Below are 19,931 nucleotides of genomic sequence, written 5' to 3' on the forward strand. Positions count from 1 at the left end.
TTTTATATTTTTTTAAAGAGAATAACTGATATTTTGGATGTTTGGAAGAAAGGTTGTAGAATAAAGCAGCTACTTGAAAATGGGGGAAAGTACTTTCCTAAATAGTTCTGGGTTAAAGAATAAATTAAAACTATACTAATACACTGCTTAGAAACTTGATACGATGATGGGACTAAATATAAAACATAGGATGCAGCCAAAACTGTACTTAAAAGACAAGTTTTCAGCCATAACATGTTTAAATGTTTAATGAAGAGGAATGGGAATAAATTAATTGGGCAGTCAATTCAAGAAGCTTTAAAAAGAATAGTGGATAATATTAGCTGACATTTGTAGAATAGTCATGATATGGTTGGCGTGGTTCTGAGCATGGAATAACTCATTTAGTTCAGACAACACCACTGTGATGTGGGTCCTGTTTTCGCTGTCATATTCCAGAGAGGAAACCGAAGTACAGGAAGATGAGGTGCTGTACCTAGTCTTAGAGTTTGCAAATGATAGACACACGATGTACACCTGGCCATCAGACTCCAGAATTCACATTCCCAATCAATAAGTAATACAAATACAAGTAAGCAATACAATCACAGGCACATAGAACAAAAAAGTTAAAGTGCCGATTAATAAAGAAGAATAAAACCAGATAGAGTTGATAAATATAATCATAATCTGCTTCTTTAACATCATAGAATGATAAAAATAGACAAGAAAGAACACAAACTTCTGGAAAAAAAATGAGAGACTACCTAACAATACAATATGAAGAAAGAAAGAGAAAAAGTATAATATCATCACAGATAAGATGCTACAATTTAAACACGTTGAGAAGAACACTGTGGATAATTTCCAAGGAAAATATAAATTCCAAAAGTTAGTTTGAGTAGAGGTGGGAAACTTTCCTGTGTGGTTGAAGTGTAGAGAGGGAGAGGGAGGTGAAGCTGGGGAAAGCTCAGGGATGGGGCGAGACTATACTGTCATCTCTTTACTTTCCATGTTGAATAAAAGGGAAAGTTAAACATGCAAATATGACAAAGGGAAAAGAGGGAATAATAAAAGTATTATTTGGGGTAATATGGTTTTCTATCTGGAAGACTCAAAGGAAGCAACTAAAACCCCACAAAAGCTATTTGAGTTTTTAAAAAAATGCTTTAAAATAAATATGCTAAAAATCTATTCCTTTCCTATTGTTTTTATTTGTTTGTTTGTTTTGTGTTTTGAGATGGAGTCTCACTCTGTTGCCCAGGCTGGAGTGCAGTGTCGTGATCTTGGCCCACTTCAACCTCCACCTCCCAGGTTCAAGCAATCTCCTGCCTCAGCCTTCCGAGTAGCTGGGACTGCTACAGGAACCTACCACCACGCCCAGCTAATTTTTGTATTTTAAGTAGAGATGGGGTTTCACCATGTTGGCCAGGCTGGTCTGGAACTCCTGGCCTCAAATGATCTGCCTGCCTCATCCTCCCAAAGTGCTGGGATTACAGGCATGAGCCACCGTGCACAGCTATTTGCTTTCCTATTTTTAAACAATGACCAGTTGGGAAACAAAATGAAAACATGTCAAATTTACAATAGCATACAAAAGATTCCCTTAGACGATACTAAAGGGAAAATGTGTAGGACTTATATGGAAAAAATAGGAGTTCAGCAAGGGGACAATCATTTCCTGATGGAAAGACTCATTGTTGTCAAGGCGTCAATTATCTTGAATTTAATTTCTAAATTTAACACAATTTCAATCAAAGTCGCAATCATTTTTTGGAGACTGGGAGTTGACTGAATACAATCCCAATAAAAATTCCATTGGTATTTTTAAAATCTTGATAAACTGATTCTAAAGTTTACTTGGAAGAATAAATATGCAGTGATAGCCAAGAAAATGTTGAAAATAAGGATAATGAGGGAGGACTTGCCCTGCCAAGATATAACATATTACAGAGCTACTATAATTAAAGCCCATATTGCTATACTAGAAGACAGATCAGTGGCACAGAATACAAGGCACAAAGACAGACCCCAGTGTATATAATTATTAAACATATAATAAAGTTGGCATTTGAAATCAGTGGGGAAGGGATGAATTATTCAATAAAGGCTGCTGGGACAATTGGTTACCTCTTTGGGAAAAAATGGCAAATTGGATTCCCATTTCACATCAGATTCCAAGAAATTACACATGGATCACAGAGTTTAAAGTGGAAATGATGCCATATAAAAGTACAAAAAAACTCCAAAGAGTAATATTTATATGATCTTGGAGCATGAAGAAGGCTGTTTGAGGTGTACTTGGACTGTCTTCCTTTGTCCAGTTTTCCCTTTTAGTGGTTTAAAAGGAATACACAGTAGTTTTTATATTTTTATTTATGTACTTACTTTTGAAACAGGGTCTCATTATGCCACCCAGGCTGGAGTGCAGTGGTGCAGTCATGGCTCACTGCAGCCCCAACTTCCTGGGCTCAAGCGATCCTCCCACCTCAGCCTCTGGAGTAGCTGAACTACAGGCATGCACCACCATGTCTGGCTAATATTTTACTTTTTGTAGGGATGGGATCTCACTATGTTGCACAGGTTGGTCTCAAACTCCTGGGCTCAAGTGATCCTCCTGCCTTGACGTCCCAAAGTGCTGGGATTACAGACGTGGGCCACCACACCCAGTTCCTATTCTTATTTTTAATCCTTAATTGTTAACACGTATATTTAAACTTATAATGCCTTATATGCAATTTCTCAATATCTATAATATTTTGAGGGATATAAGACTCAGCACATTTTAATCTTGTAACCCTCCTGCAACTCCCATTTCTTATGACTTGGGTTTTCTCTACTGCTCTATCTCTTCCTCTGTTGAAAACTTTACATATTACAGAAAAAATTAAACATATATGAAAGTAACAGATTAGTATAATGCATCCTCATGTGTGCATCACCCAGTTCAATAATGACCTATCATGATTGATTTCTTTTTCATCTGTAATCCTCCCCTTTCTATCCCCACGCTGGCATACTGAATTATTTTAAATTATTTTATCCATAAAGATTTTAATGTATCCTCAAATATAAGGATTCTATAACCAAAAAAGACCATTATCACACCAAATATTTTTAATTCCCTAATGTCGGTAACAATAATTCCCTAATGTCATTAGAAAGTGAGTATATCCATTTCCCTGATGGCCTTATCATTTTTTAAAACTTTTGGTTTTTTCCAATTAGAATCCAAACAAGGTCCACATGTTAAATTTAGTTGATACGGGTTGATAGATGCAGCAAACCACCATGGCACATGTATACCTATGTAACAAACCTGAACATTCTGCACGTGTATCCCAGAACTTATAAAATAAAAAAATTAGTTGATATGTTTCTTGAAATATATGTTTCTCCTCTTATTTTCTCCCCACCTGCAGTCCCCTCTTGTAGTTTATTTGTTGAAGACACCATATTGGTTGCCTTTTTTTCCTACATTCTGGGTATTTGTAGGGAGCCGGTGGTTGCTGATCGCATCCCTGTGGTGTCATTTAATATGTTCCTCTGTGACTTGTATTTTCTGTAAATCTGTAGTTGCATCAAGAGACTTGAACCAGTCATGTTTGCTTATTTGACAAGTGTGCTTCATAGGTAGTGAAGTGAGCTTTCCCCTGTAGGCAAGTGGTATCTTTTTGTGACCTTAGCAACCATAGATGATTGTCACCCAGACTCATTGTGTCGCTATGGGTGGCCTTGAGGTTTCCTGTTCTGTTTTCGTTTACTAAGCATGCACTTTAGAAAGGCTCTGAGCTGGTCCCTGAAGCATGGCACTCGTCCTCCAGATACACACAGTCTTGAGGTTGTAAAAGACGATTTGAACACCAAGACTGCAAAAGATGATTTGAACAACAACAACAAAAAAACAGTTTTATTTTGTATACATTCTTTCATTGTACCTCCCCCAGAGTGATATAACCTCCAAATAGGGGAGCCATAGCCTAGATGCATTAAATTCACACCAATTCAAATACATGTATATATGTATTTGCTTGCAAACTACTGAAGTGACAATGTAAACGTTGCTGCCTATTTTCCCACTCTTCTATTAGATTGACATTGCTTTTGGTGAGATGGGGCATGAGTCCACCATCCTGTTCCCTCTGTTTCCGCATGACCCTCATCGTATGAACACCTCTCTTAAGTGTGAGTCTAGGATTTAGAGATACATATTTCTTATGCATTATACACCTAAACACAAGCCAACTACTTCATCTGGCACCTGATCCAAGAAACAACATTCTGTTCCAAAATCAATAGAAGACCAGGCACTTTAAGGGATCTTCAAGGGAGTGTAATTTTGAGCATATGGAATCTTTCTAACCCTAGCTAACTTTAGAAGTTTAACTCCTATGCAAGATGAAACATCTATGTACCCAAGAGTTTGACTTCAGCAAAGGACAAGCTGAAGAAGCTGACATTGTTGTTTATTTTGGCATAAAGGCTTTACTTGTTGGTGATGTTCAAGTTTAATGATCTCTTCCTTCCTTTCTCTCTCTTCCTCCTCTCCGCTTTCCTTCTTCCCTTCCTCCCACCCTGATTTTCTCTTTTGCAGTTTGCTGCTTTGTGGTGCACAAGCGGTGCCATGAATTTGTCACATTCTCCTGCCCTGGCGCTGACAAGGGTCCAGCCTCTGATGTAAGTAACGGGCATCGATCACTTTTCTCTGTCCACAGTCAATACTGCCTTGTGGTTAAATGTGAGTGAGCATTCTTAGACGAGTAAGTGCAGAAGATCTCACTCTAAGGCATGTGGTGGTCCCTATAGCTTTTGAGAGAGTTTTCCTTTTAGTGGAAAACAAAACGAAACAAAACATTTGAGAGAGGGTGTGGATGGATGGGAAACCAGCTAGTTGGTCTACTATGAGTTTGCTAATATCTTCACTTTGAAAGCTGGAGCACGGAGGGTGATAGGCAAGGGCCTACTTGGTAGTGTGGCTGCAAAAAGGTAGTTTTGTGGTACTTTACAGTGCACGTTATGGTACTTTGTTAGGGTGTTCTTTATTATTATTGTTATTATTGTTATTATTATTATTATTTTGAGATGGAGTCTCACTCTGTCTCCCAGGCTGGAGTGCAGTGGTGCGATCTCGGCTCACTGCAAGCTCCGCCTCTTGGGTTCATGCCATTCTCTTGCCTCAGCCTCCCGAGTAGCTGGGACTACAGGTGCCTGCCACCATGCCCGGCTAATTTTTTTTTGTATTTTTAGTAGAGACAGGGTTTCACCGGGTTAGCCAGGATGGTCTCAATCTCCTGACCTCGTGATCTGCCCGCCTCAGCTTCCCAAAGTGCTGGGATTACAGGTGTGAGTCACCATGCCCAGCCTATTATTATTATTTTTTAAGAGACAAAGTCTCTCCATGTTGCCCAGGCTGGTCTCGAATTCCTGGGCTCAAGCAGTCCTGCCGCCTTGGCCTCCCAAACTGTTGTGATTCCAGGCTTGAGCCACTGTACCCTGCTTGTTAAGGTGTTCTTAATATCAGGGCCCAAGAATGAGGAGGAAATGAATTTATCCTGCTACCGTAAATCTCAAAATATGACTACTGCTAGTGGGACAAGAGATGCTTGTAGGTAAAATGTGTAAAAAATTTGTGTTTTAATCATTATAAATGTATTTTACTGTGGATTGGGAAAAATGTATCTAGTAATGGTTTTGCGCTTGTGGTAAGGATATAGAATTTCCTACCTAAGTAAAGGTATTTAGGTTAAACAAAAGATAAATTGATTTGAGGACAATATTAAGTGAATGATAGTAAGGGTGATAAAAGGATATGGCAAAAGTTTTGGTACAAATGTGTTTTAAGTTTGGGATACATTGTTGATTGGCCTACCCAGCAGCCATTCACAGACTTCATCTTTCCGGCAGAGGCTACCTCTCGTGCTGGAAGCTGAAAATGCCTGATACTTCCTTTCCCTGGCTCTCTTGTAGCTGCTGAATGAGAATGTGACCCAATCCTACTAATGGAAACTGAGGGGAAGACCTGGGAAAGAATCTAGGAAAGATTTTTCCTTTCTGATAAGAGAGAAACATCCCTTCCCTTGTCCTCTTGGGCATTTTTGTGCAAGGACATATGCTTGGAGTTGTGGCAGCCCTTTTGGGTCAATGAGGGACATATTGCTGACATCCTGAGCATGGCAGAGTGGAAGATTTAAAAGAACTACGGGTCCATGATGATGCTGATGAGCTGCTGAGACCACTCACAGTCCTTTTATCCCCAAGCTGGGTAGATGGGATAAGAAGCTTTTTTTTTTTTTTTTTTTTTTTTTTTTTTTTTGGCGAAGTCTTATTGTTTGAAGCCTTCTTTTTTATTTTTGTTTTTTTCTCTTTTGAGACAGAGTCTTGCTCTGTTGCCCAGGCCAGAGTGTGGTGGCACGATCATGTCTCACTCACTGCAGCTTAACCTCCCTGGCTCAAGCAACCTTCCACCTCAGCCTCCCAAGTAGTTGGGTCTACAACTGGATGCCACCACACCTGGCTAATTTTTTATTTCTTTGTAAAGATAGGTTTTCCCTATGTTGCCCAGGCTGGTCTCGAATTCCTGGGCTGAAGCCCTCCTCCTACCTTGGCCTCCCAAAGTGCTAGAATTACAGGCATGAGTCACCGTGCCTGACCCTGGGGGCATTCTTTTACATGCAGCTGAAACTGTCCTAGCTGAGAAGGCTTTCCACCATTCACAGTCTTTCACTGCCCAATAATGAACTGCATTCAGCATACCCCAATGCAGCCATCACCCCTAGTTCTCTTACTTTGTTCCTGCTTTGATTCCCCTTCCTGAAATTTCTCCCATTGGCTTTGTCTCCATCACTGGTCCTGTTACCCACTTAGACTTGACAGCTGACAGCTTGCCCAAAGTAAGTAGTGACTATCTTCTTGAATAGAAGATAGTCATTGAATTTCTTTAGCTCCTGCTGGTCTTCTGTAAATGGTCACCTGCCAATTTGCTGCAAACTGGGGTGGGAGTTGTGTGTCTATGTGTGTGTGGAGAGGGGGGGGCATATCTGTTGCCATAGCAACACAAAGATGCTGGAGCATATGTTGGATATTCTTTGCTTGGAAAATGTGGTAATTGAGGTTAAGAACTCCAAGACACATGGAACAACCAAAGTCCTTTAAAATCTGTTTGCAAAGACAAAGTTTGAGACTGTTTGTCATGTTCTCTCAGATCCTATGCCCTAGCCCTTGTAGTGCAATTTCTTCTCTCCTACCTAGCAAAACAGGCACGTAAGTCTGGGGAGACTGCCTGACTCCAGTATGCAGCTCTGAGTGTTCATGTAGACTGAAACTTGATACTCAACTTGCAGCCAAGAAGATGGTGTTTCCAATATTCTATCTCTCTGCCGAATGTTTCTGTTGCCTAAGACAGAAACTCAGCTCAAACTGACTTACATGAAAAGGAAAATTTTTGGTCTTTGAAATTGAAAAGGCTTAAGGGTTGACCTGGCTTCAGGCACAGTGAATCAAAGTTCTAAATAATGTCCTCCGGAACTTGTTTCTCCCTTTCTTGGCTTAGCCTTTGTCTGTTTTCATTTTATTTTCAGGAAGGCTTGTCTCCTATGCGAGCATGGTGGCTGCAACACCTTTAATCTTGTATCTTATCAGTGCTGCAGTGCAGTAACAAGAGCTAAAGTCTCATTAGACCATGAATCATATATTGCCAGAGAATGGGTTATGCTGATTGGCCAGGCCTGGGTATATGCTGCTGTGATGTGAATGTTTTGTTTCTCCAAACTTATATCCTGAAATCCTAACACCCAAGGTGTGGTGTTAGAAGGTGGGCCCCTTGGGAGGTGGTCAGTTAATGGGGGAAGAGTCCTCATAAATGAGATAGTGCCCCTATAAAAAAAGACCCCAGAGATATCCCTCACCTCTTCTACCATGTGAGGTTGCAACAAGAAGACAGTTGTCTACGAGAAAGTAAGCTCTCACCAGAGACTGAATCTTCCAGTGCCTTGATCTTGTACTTTCCAGCCTCCAGAACTGTGAGGAATAAATTTATCATTTAAAAACCACTCAGATTTTGGTATTTTGTTACAGCAGCCAGAAGGGACTAGGACAGAAAAATTTTGGCGCTAAGAGTGTATAGAGGAACAAAATTTTAAGGATGAGTTTTCTGAATTGGTTTTGGGGATTTGGCAATTGGCTGCTGAGTCTAATTAGATTTAATAATGCTAATTACCCTATTTCTAATAGTAAAGAGAGCATAGATCGTCCACGGCATGATCTGTTTATAGAGATACACAAATTATCTGCATTGAATACTCCTAATCAACCATTTATACGAAGCAAGGAACCAAGTGATTCCATATATGATACCCAAACACTTTTGGAAAACTAAGGCATATAATGACTTGCCCCTAATGTCTCTGGACAAAGTGGAGAAAGAAAAAGATGAGCTCAGGGATTTGAATTTCCAGCTCAAAAGTGTTTCATAAACGATCTAAGAGCTTCTAGGTGTGCCCTGAAGGAGAGCCTTCTAGCCTGTAGTTGCAGGGCTGAAATTTCTGAAAATTAAATGCACAACCTCATCCTGTAATTGGCTGAATTACAACGAAAATTGAGCTCCCCATGACACAGGGTGTCTGCTGTAAAAGCAAGGGCAAGGACATAGATCAGAAAAGAATGGGATCCCGTGAGGTGGGAAGACTCTGATGAAGTCCCTGATGAAGCTGGGGACATTGAGCCCCTAAATTCTGACGAGTGTTTTTACCAGTGGAAGTGGCCTCCTTACCTCTGGCAAAAGTGCCATCCCCACTCAGGGTGGCATTGGCCTTTCCACCTTGTCTAAGGGAACTCACCCTGCATTGCCCTAGGAAATAGTAATGGGTTTCTCTGAGGCAGTTCCCATGCCAGACAATGCTGATTCTTCTCAACACCCAATCCCACCACCCCTTCAAGTCCTAGCGGGCTCCTAAAGGTGAGATGCACAGTGTGACCCATGGGGAGGTATGCTATACCCCAAAAGAACTGTTTGAGTTTTCTAATTTATACAAGCAGAACCTTAGGGAATATGCATAGGAATGGATATTAAGGGGGTAGGATAATGGTGGAAGTAACATAAAGTTGGATCAGACTGAATTTATTGATAAAAGTTCACTAAGCAGAGATTCTGAATGTAATGTTCCAGCTTAAGGAGTTAGGAAGGGCTCTAACAGTTTAGCTGGTTGGCTGAAACATGGATTAAAAGATGGCCTATCCTGAGTGAGTTGGAGATGCCTGACCTCCCCTGGTTTAATGTAGAGGAAAGGATTCAAAGGCTTAGGGAGATTGGAATGCTAGAGTGGATTTGTCATTTAATACCTGCTCACCCATGCTGGGAAGGTCAGACATACCTTTAAGAAAGGTATGTCTTTCTCAATACTTTGAGAAATAAATTGGTGAGGGGAGCCCCAGCATCCTTTAAGAGCTCTGTGATCCCTCTTCTCTATAGACCAAACCTTACAGTGGGAACCACAGCCACTTAATTGGAAAACTTAAATGCAATGGGAATAATTGGGTCCTGGAGTATCAGGGGCCATTTGGTGGCACTCAACTGTTAAAGGCAAGGTGGGTGCGGTTACCTTAATGGACCGCAGAGTTAAAACAACAATCAGAATAGCCTGACTCATGCAGACCTAATGGCACTGCTTAATCATGGTGTTCCTGGAAGTGAAGTAGGTGGGAAGCCTACTAAATTCTTACTTGATCTGTATAAGCAGAAACATTCTAGGTGAAGTGAACAGAAGTCTAACTTGAATCCTAAAAATAGAGAATCATAGCCCCTCAATCCATTCCCAGACTTGAGCCAGTTTATAGACCCAGAACCCTCTGAATGAAGGGGAGGCAAAGTTTCCTTGAGAAAGTGATTATACTACTAAAAGTTTATCCTGTTAATCTTTCTCCCAGCCTTCCCCAAAGGAACCTACTGCTTTTTATCAGGGTAACTGTGCACTAGAGACAAGGAAATGATCAGACCTTTTGGGGACTACTGAACACTAGCTCTGAACTGACACTGATTGTAGGAGACCTAAAATGTCAGTGTGACCCTCCGGTCAGAACAGGGGCTTATGGTGGTCAGGTGATCAATAGAATTTTAGCTCAGGTCTGTCTTACAGTGGATCCAGTGGATCCCCAAACCCATCCTGCAGTTATTTCCCCAGTTCCAGAATGGATAACTAGAACAGACATACTTAGCAGTTGGCAGAATCCCCACACTGGTTCTCTGACCTGTAGAGTGAGGCCTACTATGATGGGCGAAGCCAAGAGGAAGTCATTAGAACTGCCCCAACCTAGGAAAACAGCCAACGAAGAGCAATACTACATCCTTAGAGGGATAGCAGAGATCAGTACCATCATCAGTGACTTGAAAGATGCAGAGGTAGTGATTCCCACTGTATCCCTCATTCAGCTCTCTTATTTGGCTTCTGCAGAAGACAGATGAATCTGGAAGAATGACAGTGGTTAATCATAAGCTTTACCAAGTGATCACTCCAAGTGTAGCTGCTGTATCAAATATGGTTTCATTGGTTGAGCAAATTAATACATCCTCTGGTAGCTAGTATGTAGCTGTTGGTTTATCAAATGCCCCTTTCTCCATCTCTATCCATAAGACCCACCAGAGCAGTTTTATTTCAGCTGGTGAGGTTAGCAATACACCTTCACAGTTATACTTCAGGGGTATATCAACTCTTCAGTCCTATGTTATAATTTAGTTTGCAGGGATCTTGATCATTTTTTCCTTCCACAAGCTATGACAACTGTCCTTTACATTGATGACATTATGCTGATTTGTCCTAGTGAATGAGAAGTAGCAACTACTCTAGACATTGGTAAGACATTTGTATGTTAGAGGATGGGAAATAAATCCAACTAAAATTTAGGGACCTTCTTCCTTAGTGAAATTTCTAGGGGTCAGTGATATGTGGCATGTTGAGATACCCCTTCTAATATGAAGGATAAGTTGTCGCATCTGGGCCCTTCTACATCCAAGAAAGAGACAGATGGCCTTCTGGGCCTACTTGGATTTTGGAGGCAACACATTCCTCATTTGAGTGTGTTATGCTGGCCTATTTACAAAGGGGCCCCAAGAGCTTCTGATTTTCAGTAGGGCCCAGAACAGTAGAAGGCTCTGCAACAGGTCCAGACTGCTGTGCAAGCTGCTTTGCCGCTTGGGCCATATGACCCAGCAAATCCAGTGGTGGTTGTCAGTGGCAGACAGGGATGCTGTGTGGGGCCTTTGGCAAGCCTCTGTAGGTGAATTGCAGCACAAACATTTAAGATTTTGAAATATGGTTCTGCCATAATCCACAGATAACTAGTTTCCTATTAAGAGACAGCTCTTGGCCTGCTACTGGGCTTTCGTGGAAACTGACCATTTGACCATGGGCCACTAAATTGCCATATGAACTGAATCGCTCATCATGAACTAGGTCTTATCTAAACCACCGAACCATAAAGTTGGGCATGCACAGCAGCACTTCATCATCAAATGGAAGTGGTATGTATGTGATCAAGCCTGGGCAGGCTCTAAAGGCACAAGTACGATATATGAAGAAATGGCTCAAATGCCCATGCTCCCCACTCTTGCTACCCTGCCTTCTCTCTCCCAACTTGCACCTTTGGGCTCATGAGGAGTTAGTTCCCTATGATCAGTTGACAGAGGAAGAGAAGACTAGGGCCCAGTTTACGGATGTTTCTGCACGGTGTGCAGACAGCACCCAGAAGTGGACAGCTACGGCACTGTAGTCCCTTCAGGACATCCCTGACGGACAATAGTGAAGGGAAATCTTCCCGGTGGGCAGAATTTCGGGCAGTGCACCTGGTTGTGCCCTTTGCTTGGGAGGAGAAGTGGCCATACATGTGACTATATCCTGATTCATGGGCTGTAGCCAATTATTTGACTGGATGGGCAGGGACTTGGATGGAATATGATTGAAAAAATTGGTGACAAAAAAGTGTGGAGATGAAGTGTGTGGATCGACATCTCTGAGTGGACAATAAACATGAAAATATTTGTGTCCCAGGTGAATGGTTACCAAAGGGTGACCTCAGCAGTGGAGGATTTTAATAATTGACTGGATAGAATGACCCGTTATTTGGATATCAGGGAGCCTTTTTCCCCAGACACCCTGTCATCACCCAGTGGGCTCATGAACAAAGTGGCCATGGTGGCAGGGATGGAGGTTATGCATGGGCTCAGCAGCATAGGCTTCCACTCACCAAGGCTGACCTGGCTACGGCCACTGCTGAGTGCTCAATCTGCCAGCAGCAGAGACCAACACTGAGTTCCTGATATGGCACCATGCCTAGGGGTTATCAGCCAGCTACCTGGCGGCAGGTTGATTACATTGGACCGCTTCCATTATGGAAGAGGCAGCATGTTATCCTTATGGAAATAGACATGCTGGGTACAGATTTGCCTTCCCTGCATACAGTGCTTCTACTGAAACTGCCATTCAAGGACCTAAAGCACGCTTTATTCACTGTTATGAAATTCCACACCGCATTGTGTCTGATCAAAGAAATTACTTCAAAGCCAAAGAGGTGGGCAATGAACTCACACTCACGGAATTCATTGGTCTTACCATGTTCCCCATCATTCTGAAGCAGCTGGCTTGATAGAATGGTGGAATGGCCTTTTGAAGACTCAGTTATGTTGCCAGCTAGGCAGCAACACCTTGCAGGACTGGACAAGATTCTCCAGAAGGCTGTATATGCTCTGAATCAGCATCTAGTATTTGGTGCTTTTTCTCTGCTAGCCAGAAATTTATGGATCTGGTAATCAAGGAAGTAGAATGGGAGTGGTACCATTCATTACCTCTAGTAATTTTACCACCAGCAAAACTTTTGCTTTCTTTTCCCATGACTTTATCTCTCCCGGCGTGGAGGTCTTAGTTCCAGAGGGAGGAATACTTCCAGCAAGAGACAGAATAATGATTCTATTGATAGTTAAGACTGCCACCCAGCCACTTTGGGGTTCTCATGCTTCTGAGTTAACAGGCCAAGAAAGAAGTTATGAAGTTGACGGGAGTGATTGATCTGGACTACTAAGGGGAAATTGGACACTACTCTACAATGGAGAAAAGGAAAAATTGGTCTGAATACAGGAGATCCTTAAAGGCATCTCTTAGTATTACCATGACCTATGATTAAGATCAATGAAAAACTACGACAACTCAATACAGGCAAAACTATGAATGGCCCAGACCCTTTAAGAATGAAGGTTTGGGTCACCCTGCCAGGTAAGGAACCACCAGCAGCTGAGATTCCCACTGAAGGTAAAGGGAATACAGAATAGGTAGCAGAAGAAAGTAGTTACAAATACCAGCTATGACCATGTGACCAGTTACAGAAACAAGGACTGTGATTGGCATGAGTACTTCCTCATTATTTTGTTATGGATATGTTTGTGTGGATATATACATATGGTAAGCAGATGTCTTTGTTTTCTTTGCTCTTTTAGTTCTTTGTCATGTAACGTAAGATGTATTGACTTTATATCAGTATTTAAGTAATGTTAATTTTATATCTTAGTATTTAAGTTGTAGGATACCAGGACAAGAGGAATCATTACTCAAGGACCTCATCTCCTTTTCTGGGGAAGGGATTATTGCATTTTCAGTTGTACAAAGTCTAATTGTATCACATCACGTGGAATTATGTCCTTGTTATTCTTTATTTGGAGGTTCTTTATTTAAGGAGGTGTGTATGGATGCCAAGTTGAGAAAGGCAGACTTGTGATGGTTAATTTTGCACATGCAGTTAACCTTGACTGGGCTAAGGGGTACCCAGATAGCTTGTAATACATGATTTCTGGGCATGTCTGTGAGGGTATTTTCAGGAGAAATTATCATTTGAATCAGTAGACTGAGTAGAAAAATTGTCTTCATTGACATAGGCAGGCATCATCTAATCTGTTGAGGACCCAAATAGAACAAAAAGCCAGAAGAGGGGTAAATTCACTCTCTCTTTTTGAGCTGGAACATTAATTTTTCCCGCCCTTGGGTGTTGGTGCACCAGGTTCTCAGTCCTTCATACCTGGGCCAGGGCATACTCCATTGGCACCTCTGGTTCTCAGGTCTTTGGGCTCAGATTTCGAACATTGGACTAAATTATACCCTTGGCTTTCTTGGTTCTCTGGCTTGCAGATGGAAGACTGTAGGACTTCTTGGCTTCCATAATTATGTACACCAATTCACGTTATTGGTTCTTTTTCTCTGGAGAACCCTGACTAATACACTGTGCCTACACCTGTAGATGAGGGCCTGTGTGCCCATTCCATGAATTGAGAGTGAGGAAGAGGTAGTTCCTCTGAGGAAGGCTAGAGAAACAGTATTGTGTCCTGGTTAAAATCACAGATTATGGAGCCATAATTCTAGGCTCAGATCTGTGTGACCTTGGACAAATTACTTAAATCCATTTATGCCTTAGATTCCTCAGCTAAAAACTGAGTAAAATAATAGTTTCTACTTGATAGTATTATTTTGAGTATCAAATACATAGATATCTGTAAAAGCATTTAGGACAGTGTCTGGTGCATGGCAAGGGCTATATATGTGATGATGATGATGACAATGATAATGAATAACAGTGCACACATGCTGGGCAGCCAGCAAGGACAGGTGTCTTGTCAGACAGACCAGGAAAGGGTGAGGAATGAGCAGGTTCTCTGTCTGCCACCTGGCAGTCCTTCCTAGAAGTGTGTAGACTCTGTAAGTGGCATGAGACCCCTCTCTGTATGAATGAAGGAGTGCAGCCATTCATTGCCTTGAGTGTGAGGAGAGCAGGAAGTACTCCCTGCAGCCAGCATGCATAGGATTTGGCAGCCTACCTAAAATGACTCTATCTCTGGATACGGTTCCAAAAAGGTCGGTTGGCACCAAGGATGATGAATTGGTTCAGACACCTGAATTGGCTTGACTCAGTTCATTGACCTTTTCCTGCTCATGGTTGGAGGCATGATTAAAGACCTAGCCACACCTGCTTGCCCACCTGGCCAGACTCTCCTTTAGCTGCCCCTGATACTCATGCAGGTATGGAGGGGTGCCTTCTCCTTCTTCATGACCTTGGAGGAACTGGTGTGCAGCAAGTTCATGAAGCAGAAACACACAGGTGGTGACCTTGGACAAGGCTCCTTCCACGATAGTGGATGTGCTTGGATGCCTCCTCTACCCTCTGCTATTCCAAGCCCATTCTGAACCAGGGAATATTATGGATATTAGTAGAGTTTTGTGCTGTTGGCATTATCCTACAGATATGTTGACATCATATCACACTGAGGCAATTTTATGAACCAGGCACTGTACCGTGAACCTAGCTACTGAGCCAACTATTCAATACTGATGAGAATGGACAACATTTATGTGCACTCACCATTGGAGGACCACAAAGTGTGGCAGAGTTCACGGATGATACACCTGGTCATCCACAGTCATCCTCCTGGTTCTTGGTCTCACCAGGTAGGAAATCCTCAATTCATCATATGTCTTTTTTTTTTTTTTTTTTTTTTTGAGACGGAGTCTCGCGCTATGTCACCCAGGCTGGAGTGCAGTGGCGCGATCTCGGCTCACTGCAAGCTCCGCCTCCCAGGTTCACGCCATTCTCCTGCCTCAGCCTCCGAGTAGCTGGGATGTCTTAGAGAGACCAGGTCTCTGGTACTGTCATAAGCATTACTTAGGGACATTATAGGTTACTCAGCACTTGGAATACTAACCACATACACAGCCTCCTGTGACATCTCAGAACAAGGAACAGAGGAGTTGTCTCTGAGGGTTGGGACTACAGTGAGTCAAGTGAGGTACTTGCCCTGGGCACAGTTTAAGGGGTTCTTGTCCATATCTAGGGATAGCTGGTTGGTTGGCTGGTGGGTGGATGATCTAAGATGGCCCTTTACACATGACTGGCAACGAGCAGGTTGTCGGCCTGTGTGCTTTGGCTCTCATCCATGTGGCCTCATCCTCCACCCAGCTGGCTAGCTCTGGCTTGTTCACATGGTTGTTTCTAGGCTCCATGAAGAGCAAGAGAGCATCCCCCAGTGCTTTTTAAGCCTTTGTATCACGTTTGTTAATGTCCCACTAAACAAAGCTAGTCTCCTGGCCAAGTCCAGATTCAAGTGGTAGAAAAATAGATTCCAGTGCCTCGTTGGAGAGGAAGAAGCTATGGTTAATCTATTGGAGATCCTGTTAACCCAAGAGGCCACAGCAGAACAGAACCCCTGGAGACCATCACACTGGACTTTATAAAAATCTGCGTGTTATAGTGTGATTCAGAGTCATAGATGGCCTCATCAAAAGAATGCACCTAATTTATTCCCTGCCTCAATTGCTGGTGGACTTAACCACCTCTAGCTACAACTGGTTAATGTGGCAGTTTATTGTATCATGTCAATGGTGGTTAAGAGTATGGACTCTGAAATCAGACATACCTGAATTTGAGTCCTGATTCTGCCCAGACACTCATTAGGAAAACTTGGGCATGTTGTTCGACTTCTCTATGCCCTAGTTTCCTTGTATATAAAATAGGATGTTAGTACCAACCACATAGGTTTATAGTGATAATTTTTAAAATATTTAAAATGAGAAGGAGTTCACAAACAAAAGACAAATGAATTTCAAAGCCCTTACATGAAAGCGCTTGGTAAAGTGCATAGAAAGCCCTTGGGACATGTAACTAAGGCCATTTCCACTGCTCCACCTAGGTCCATAATCAAGAATGTACTGATAATTCTCTACATTCTTCCACCCAGAGCATGCCCTTATGAGGTGATTACGGTTTCCATTTCCATTACTTCACACAAACCTCAAATTCTGTGATGCAATGCTAAGAAAAGAACTCAAACTTTGAAGCCAGAAAACATTGGTGTCAAATTCCAAATGGTCTCTGCTATGTATTGCTCCAATGACCTTGGGAAAATAACTTTAAGTTCTGTGACTCTTAGTTTATATCTTTAAAATAGAGAAAATAATACCTAAATAAAGCATTTTTTTTGTTTCGTTTTGTTTTTTTTTGTTTTGTTTTGTTTTTGTAACTGTTCAATAGGAGACTGCTTGAACCACACCTAGAATAGTGTCTGGCACAAAGAAGGCACTCAATACATGGTTTTAAAATCATTATTAATGTCTGGAGGAGTCTCTCCTGCTCTATAAGGGATACAGGTTACCCTCTGACCTGCCAAGAAATAATAGCTAATAATAATAGCTAATTTTATTGACCAGGGGCTCTGGGCAGGCAGTACAAAAGGACTCTTTGTCTGGTTTGTCTAAAGATACTTTTTTCAACATTTTATGGCTTTAGAAATAATTTCTTATCATTTATAGTCAAGGTACTGAGTAAAACCCACTGTTAGGTCCTGTGCTCTCCTAATTCCATCACTAAATCAGGTCCATTAAAGATGGTGGACACCAATGTTGACCTTATCCTTTTGCTCAAGTCTCACTTTGTGAAAAGATAGATGAAAAATCATAAACTTGTTAAATCTTGAAGATTTGATAAAACGGAAATGAAAGTATTAAATGTATATATACATTAAAGTGTATGTAAATAAGTGAGACCATGTTTGAAAATCTGGTTGAAATGGATGATTTTCTCGTAAAATTGTCAATTTGGCTCAAAAAAAAAAACAATTCCAAACCAGAGTAGGCAAATAACCAAGAAAGAAATGAAAACATTATTCAAGGATGTTTTCTTCTCCTAAAACCCCAGACAAATGGGTTTCATGGGTAAAATTTTTTAAACTTTAGAGCGATGAATAATTTCTGTTCATTTAAAATTATACCTAATTACAAAGAAGAAATAAAGCTTTACAGTTTTTTTTTTTAAATGAAAGTGAGAGAAATCCAGCTCAAATTAGCGGTAGGGGAAAAGGGCCCATTGACTCCTGAGAAGGACGTTGGGAGTAGAATAAGAGCCTCAGGACCAAGGACCTCAAAGGCTGGAACTGAAGCTCTAGTACTTGTAAGATGCTTTTCCATTTTCTGCTTTATTGGTTAGTTATTTTGCTGTGTAACAAACCATTCCAAAATTTAGTGGCTTGAAACATCAGTTATTTGTGGTTTCTCATGATTGTATGGGTTACTTGGGTGATTCTTCTGACCTCGGTTTGTTCGGGTGATCCCGGCTGGGCTCTGTCCTGGGTCTTGGTCAGCTAGTGGTTGGGCTGGTGCTGGATTACCTAGGACAGCCTTGCTAACATTGACTGAGGGCTGGCAGGCTGTTGATCCTGGCATTTCATTTTTCCTCCATGCATCTTCTTTTCCTCCAGCAGGCTAGCTTAGTTTCAGGGTTCCAAGCATGGCAAGAGAGGGAAATCCCAAAGCACAGGGGTATGTGTGTGTGTGTGTGTGTGTGTGTGTGTGTGTGTGTGTGTGTGTATGTGTGTGTGAAATGGAGTCTCGTTCTGTTACCCCAGCTGGAGTGCAGTGGTGTGATCTCGGCTCACTGCAACCCTCCCAGATACAAGTGATTCTCCTGCCTCAGTCTCCCAAGTAGCTGGGATTATAGGCGCCTGCCACCACGCCCGGCTAATTTTTGTATTTTTTGTACAGACGGGGTTTCACCATGTTGGGCAGGCTGGTTTTGAACTCCTGACCTCAAGCGTTCTGCCTGTCTCAGCCTCCCAAAGTGCTAGGATTACAGGTGTGAGCCACTGCGCCCAGCCAGCACAGGGGTTTTTTAAGCCTTTGTTTGTGTCACAGTGGTTATGGACAAGACCAGATTTGGGGGTGGAGAAACAAACATCATCTCTGGATGGGAAGAATAGCAAAGTCACATGGCCAAGGAGCATGCAGGGATGGGAGACACTGGTGGCCATTATGTTGTCTACTACACTGACCCTTATCTGCTCTGCCAGCTGCCTCGTTTGCCCTTCCAATCCACTCTGCTTTCTCTGAGAGACTGAGCCATAATGGCTGCTTCAATTGGGGCTCCCTTACCCTCTGACCTGACCTCTGGTTGGACTCAAGGGGAGGGGCTAATAGGAGACTGGGGGAGGGGAAAGAGTGAGCCTCTCCCCACGTCAGTCAGTATTTATTATGGAGTCATCTTCACTCTACCTTTTGACTATAGCTCGCCGCTCCTCTACAGATAATCTTCTCTATATAATTCTCTCCTTCTGGGTTCCAGGAGCTACTCCCTTCGTTTGTCCCCTGGCTCTTACCAGCCTCTAATCCCTTATACTTTCCCAACACCTTGCCCACACCTTTAGAAACAGTCCTTTCATTGAACCTTCCTTAAACACTCTGCACTTGAGTTTGCCATCTGTTTCCTGCGGGGCCCCTGACTGATGCATCTGCTTTGTCTTGCCTCATTTGCTCCTGCTGTAGATGGAACATGTTATTATTATAGATAGTATTATAGATAATATTATATATATTATTATATATAGATGGAAGATGTTATTATAAACATCGTTACAGTTGACCCCATGGAAAGATGGCAACCCTAGTGGAGGAATTAGCCTTCTTCCTGCATTCATTTTTTTTTTCTTTTTTTTTGAGACAGAGTCTCGTTCTGTTGCCCAGGCTGGAGTGCCAGTGGTGTGATCTCAGCTCACTGCAACTTCCGCCTCCTGGGTTCAAGCGATTCTCCTGCCTCAGCCTCCCAAGTAGCTGGGACTACAGGTGTGCCGCACCACACTGAGCTAATTTTTGTATTTTCAGTAGAGATAAGGTTTCAGCATATTGGCCAAGCTGTTCTCAAACTCCTGACCTCAAGTAATCTGCCTGTCTTGGCCTCTCAAAGTACTAGGATTTCAGGCGTGAGCCACTGCACCCAGCCATCTTCCCTGCATTCATAATCGATCTCAGAAAAGGTTCCAATGAATTTGGTTCTCTATCATTGGGAGAACAAACTCTTACAACCTCAGACCTGGATCCCATGGCATCCCTTTCACTCAGGAGCAGTGTATGTTATAAGAAGAGTGAAGGAGAAACTTTGATGAG

The 19,931-nt window shown here is 42.1% G+C and overlaps 1 protein-coding gene across 2 annotated transcripts in view; it reads left to right on the plus strand.

Annotated features, from left to right (window-relative positions):
• The window catches only part of PRKCB (protein kinase C beta), a 382,389-nt gene that overhangs the window by 146,209 nt on the left and 216,249 nt on the right, over positions 1-19,931 (plus strand). For both annotated transcript variants that reach the window (XM_045381896.2, XM_045381898.2), the window contains exon 3: positions 4,574-4,656. In XM_045381896.2, the coding sequence (XP_045237831.1) occupies positions 4,574-4,656 (83 nt within the window). The remainder of the gene's footprint in view (positions 1-4,573; positions 4,657-19,931) is intronic.

The sequence above is a fragment of the Macaca fascicularis genome, chromosome 20 (genome assembly GCF_037993035.2).
Source record: "Macaca fascicularis isolate 582-1 chromosome 20, T2T-MFA8v1.1".
NCBI lineage: Eukaryota > Metazoa > Chordata > Mammalia > Primates > Cercopithecidae > Macaca > Macaca fascicularis.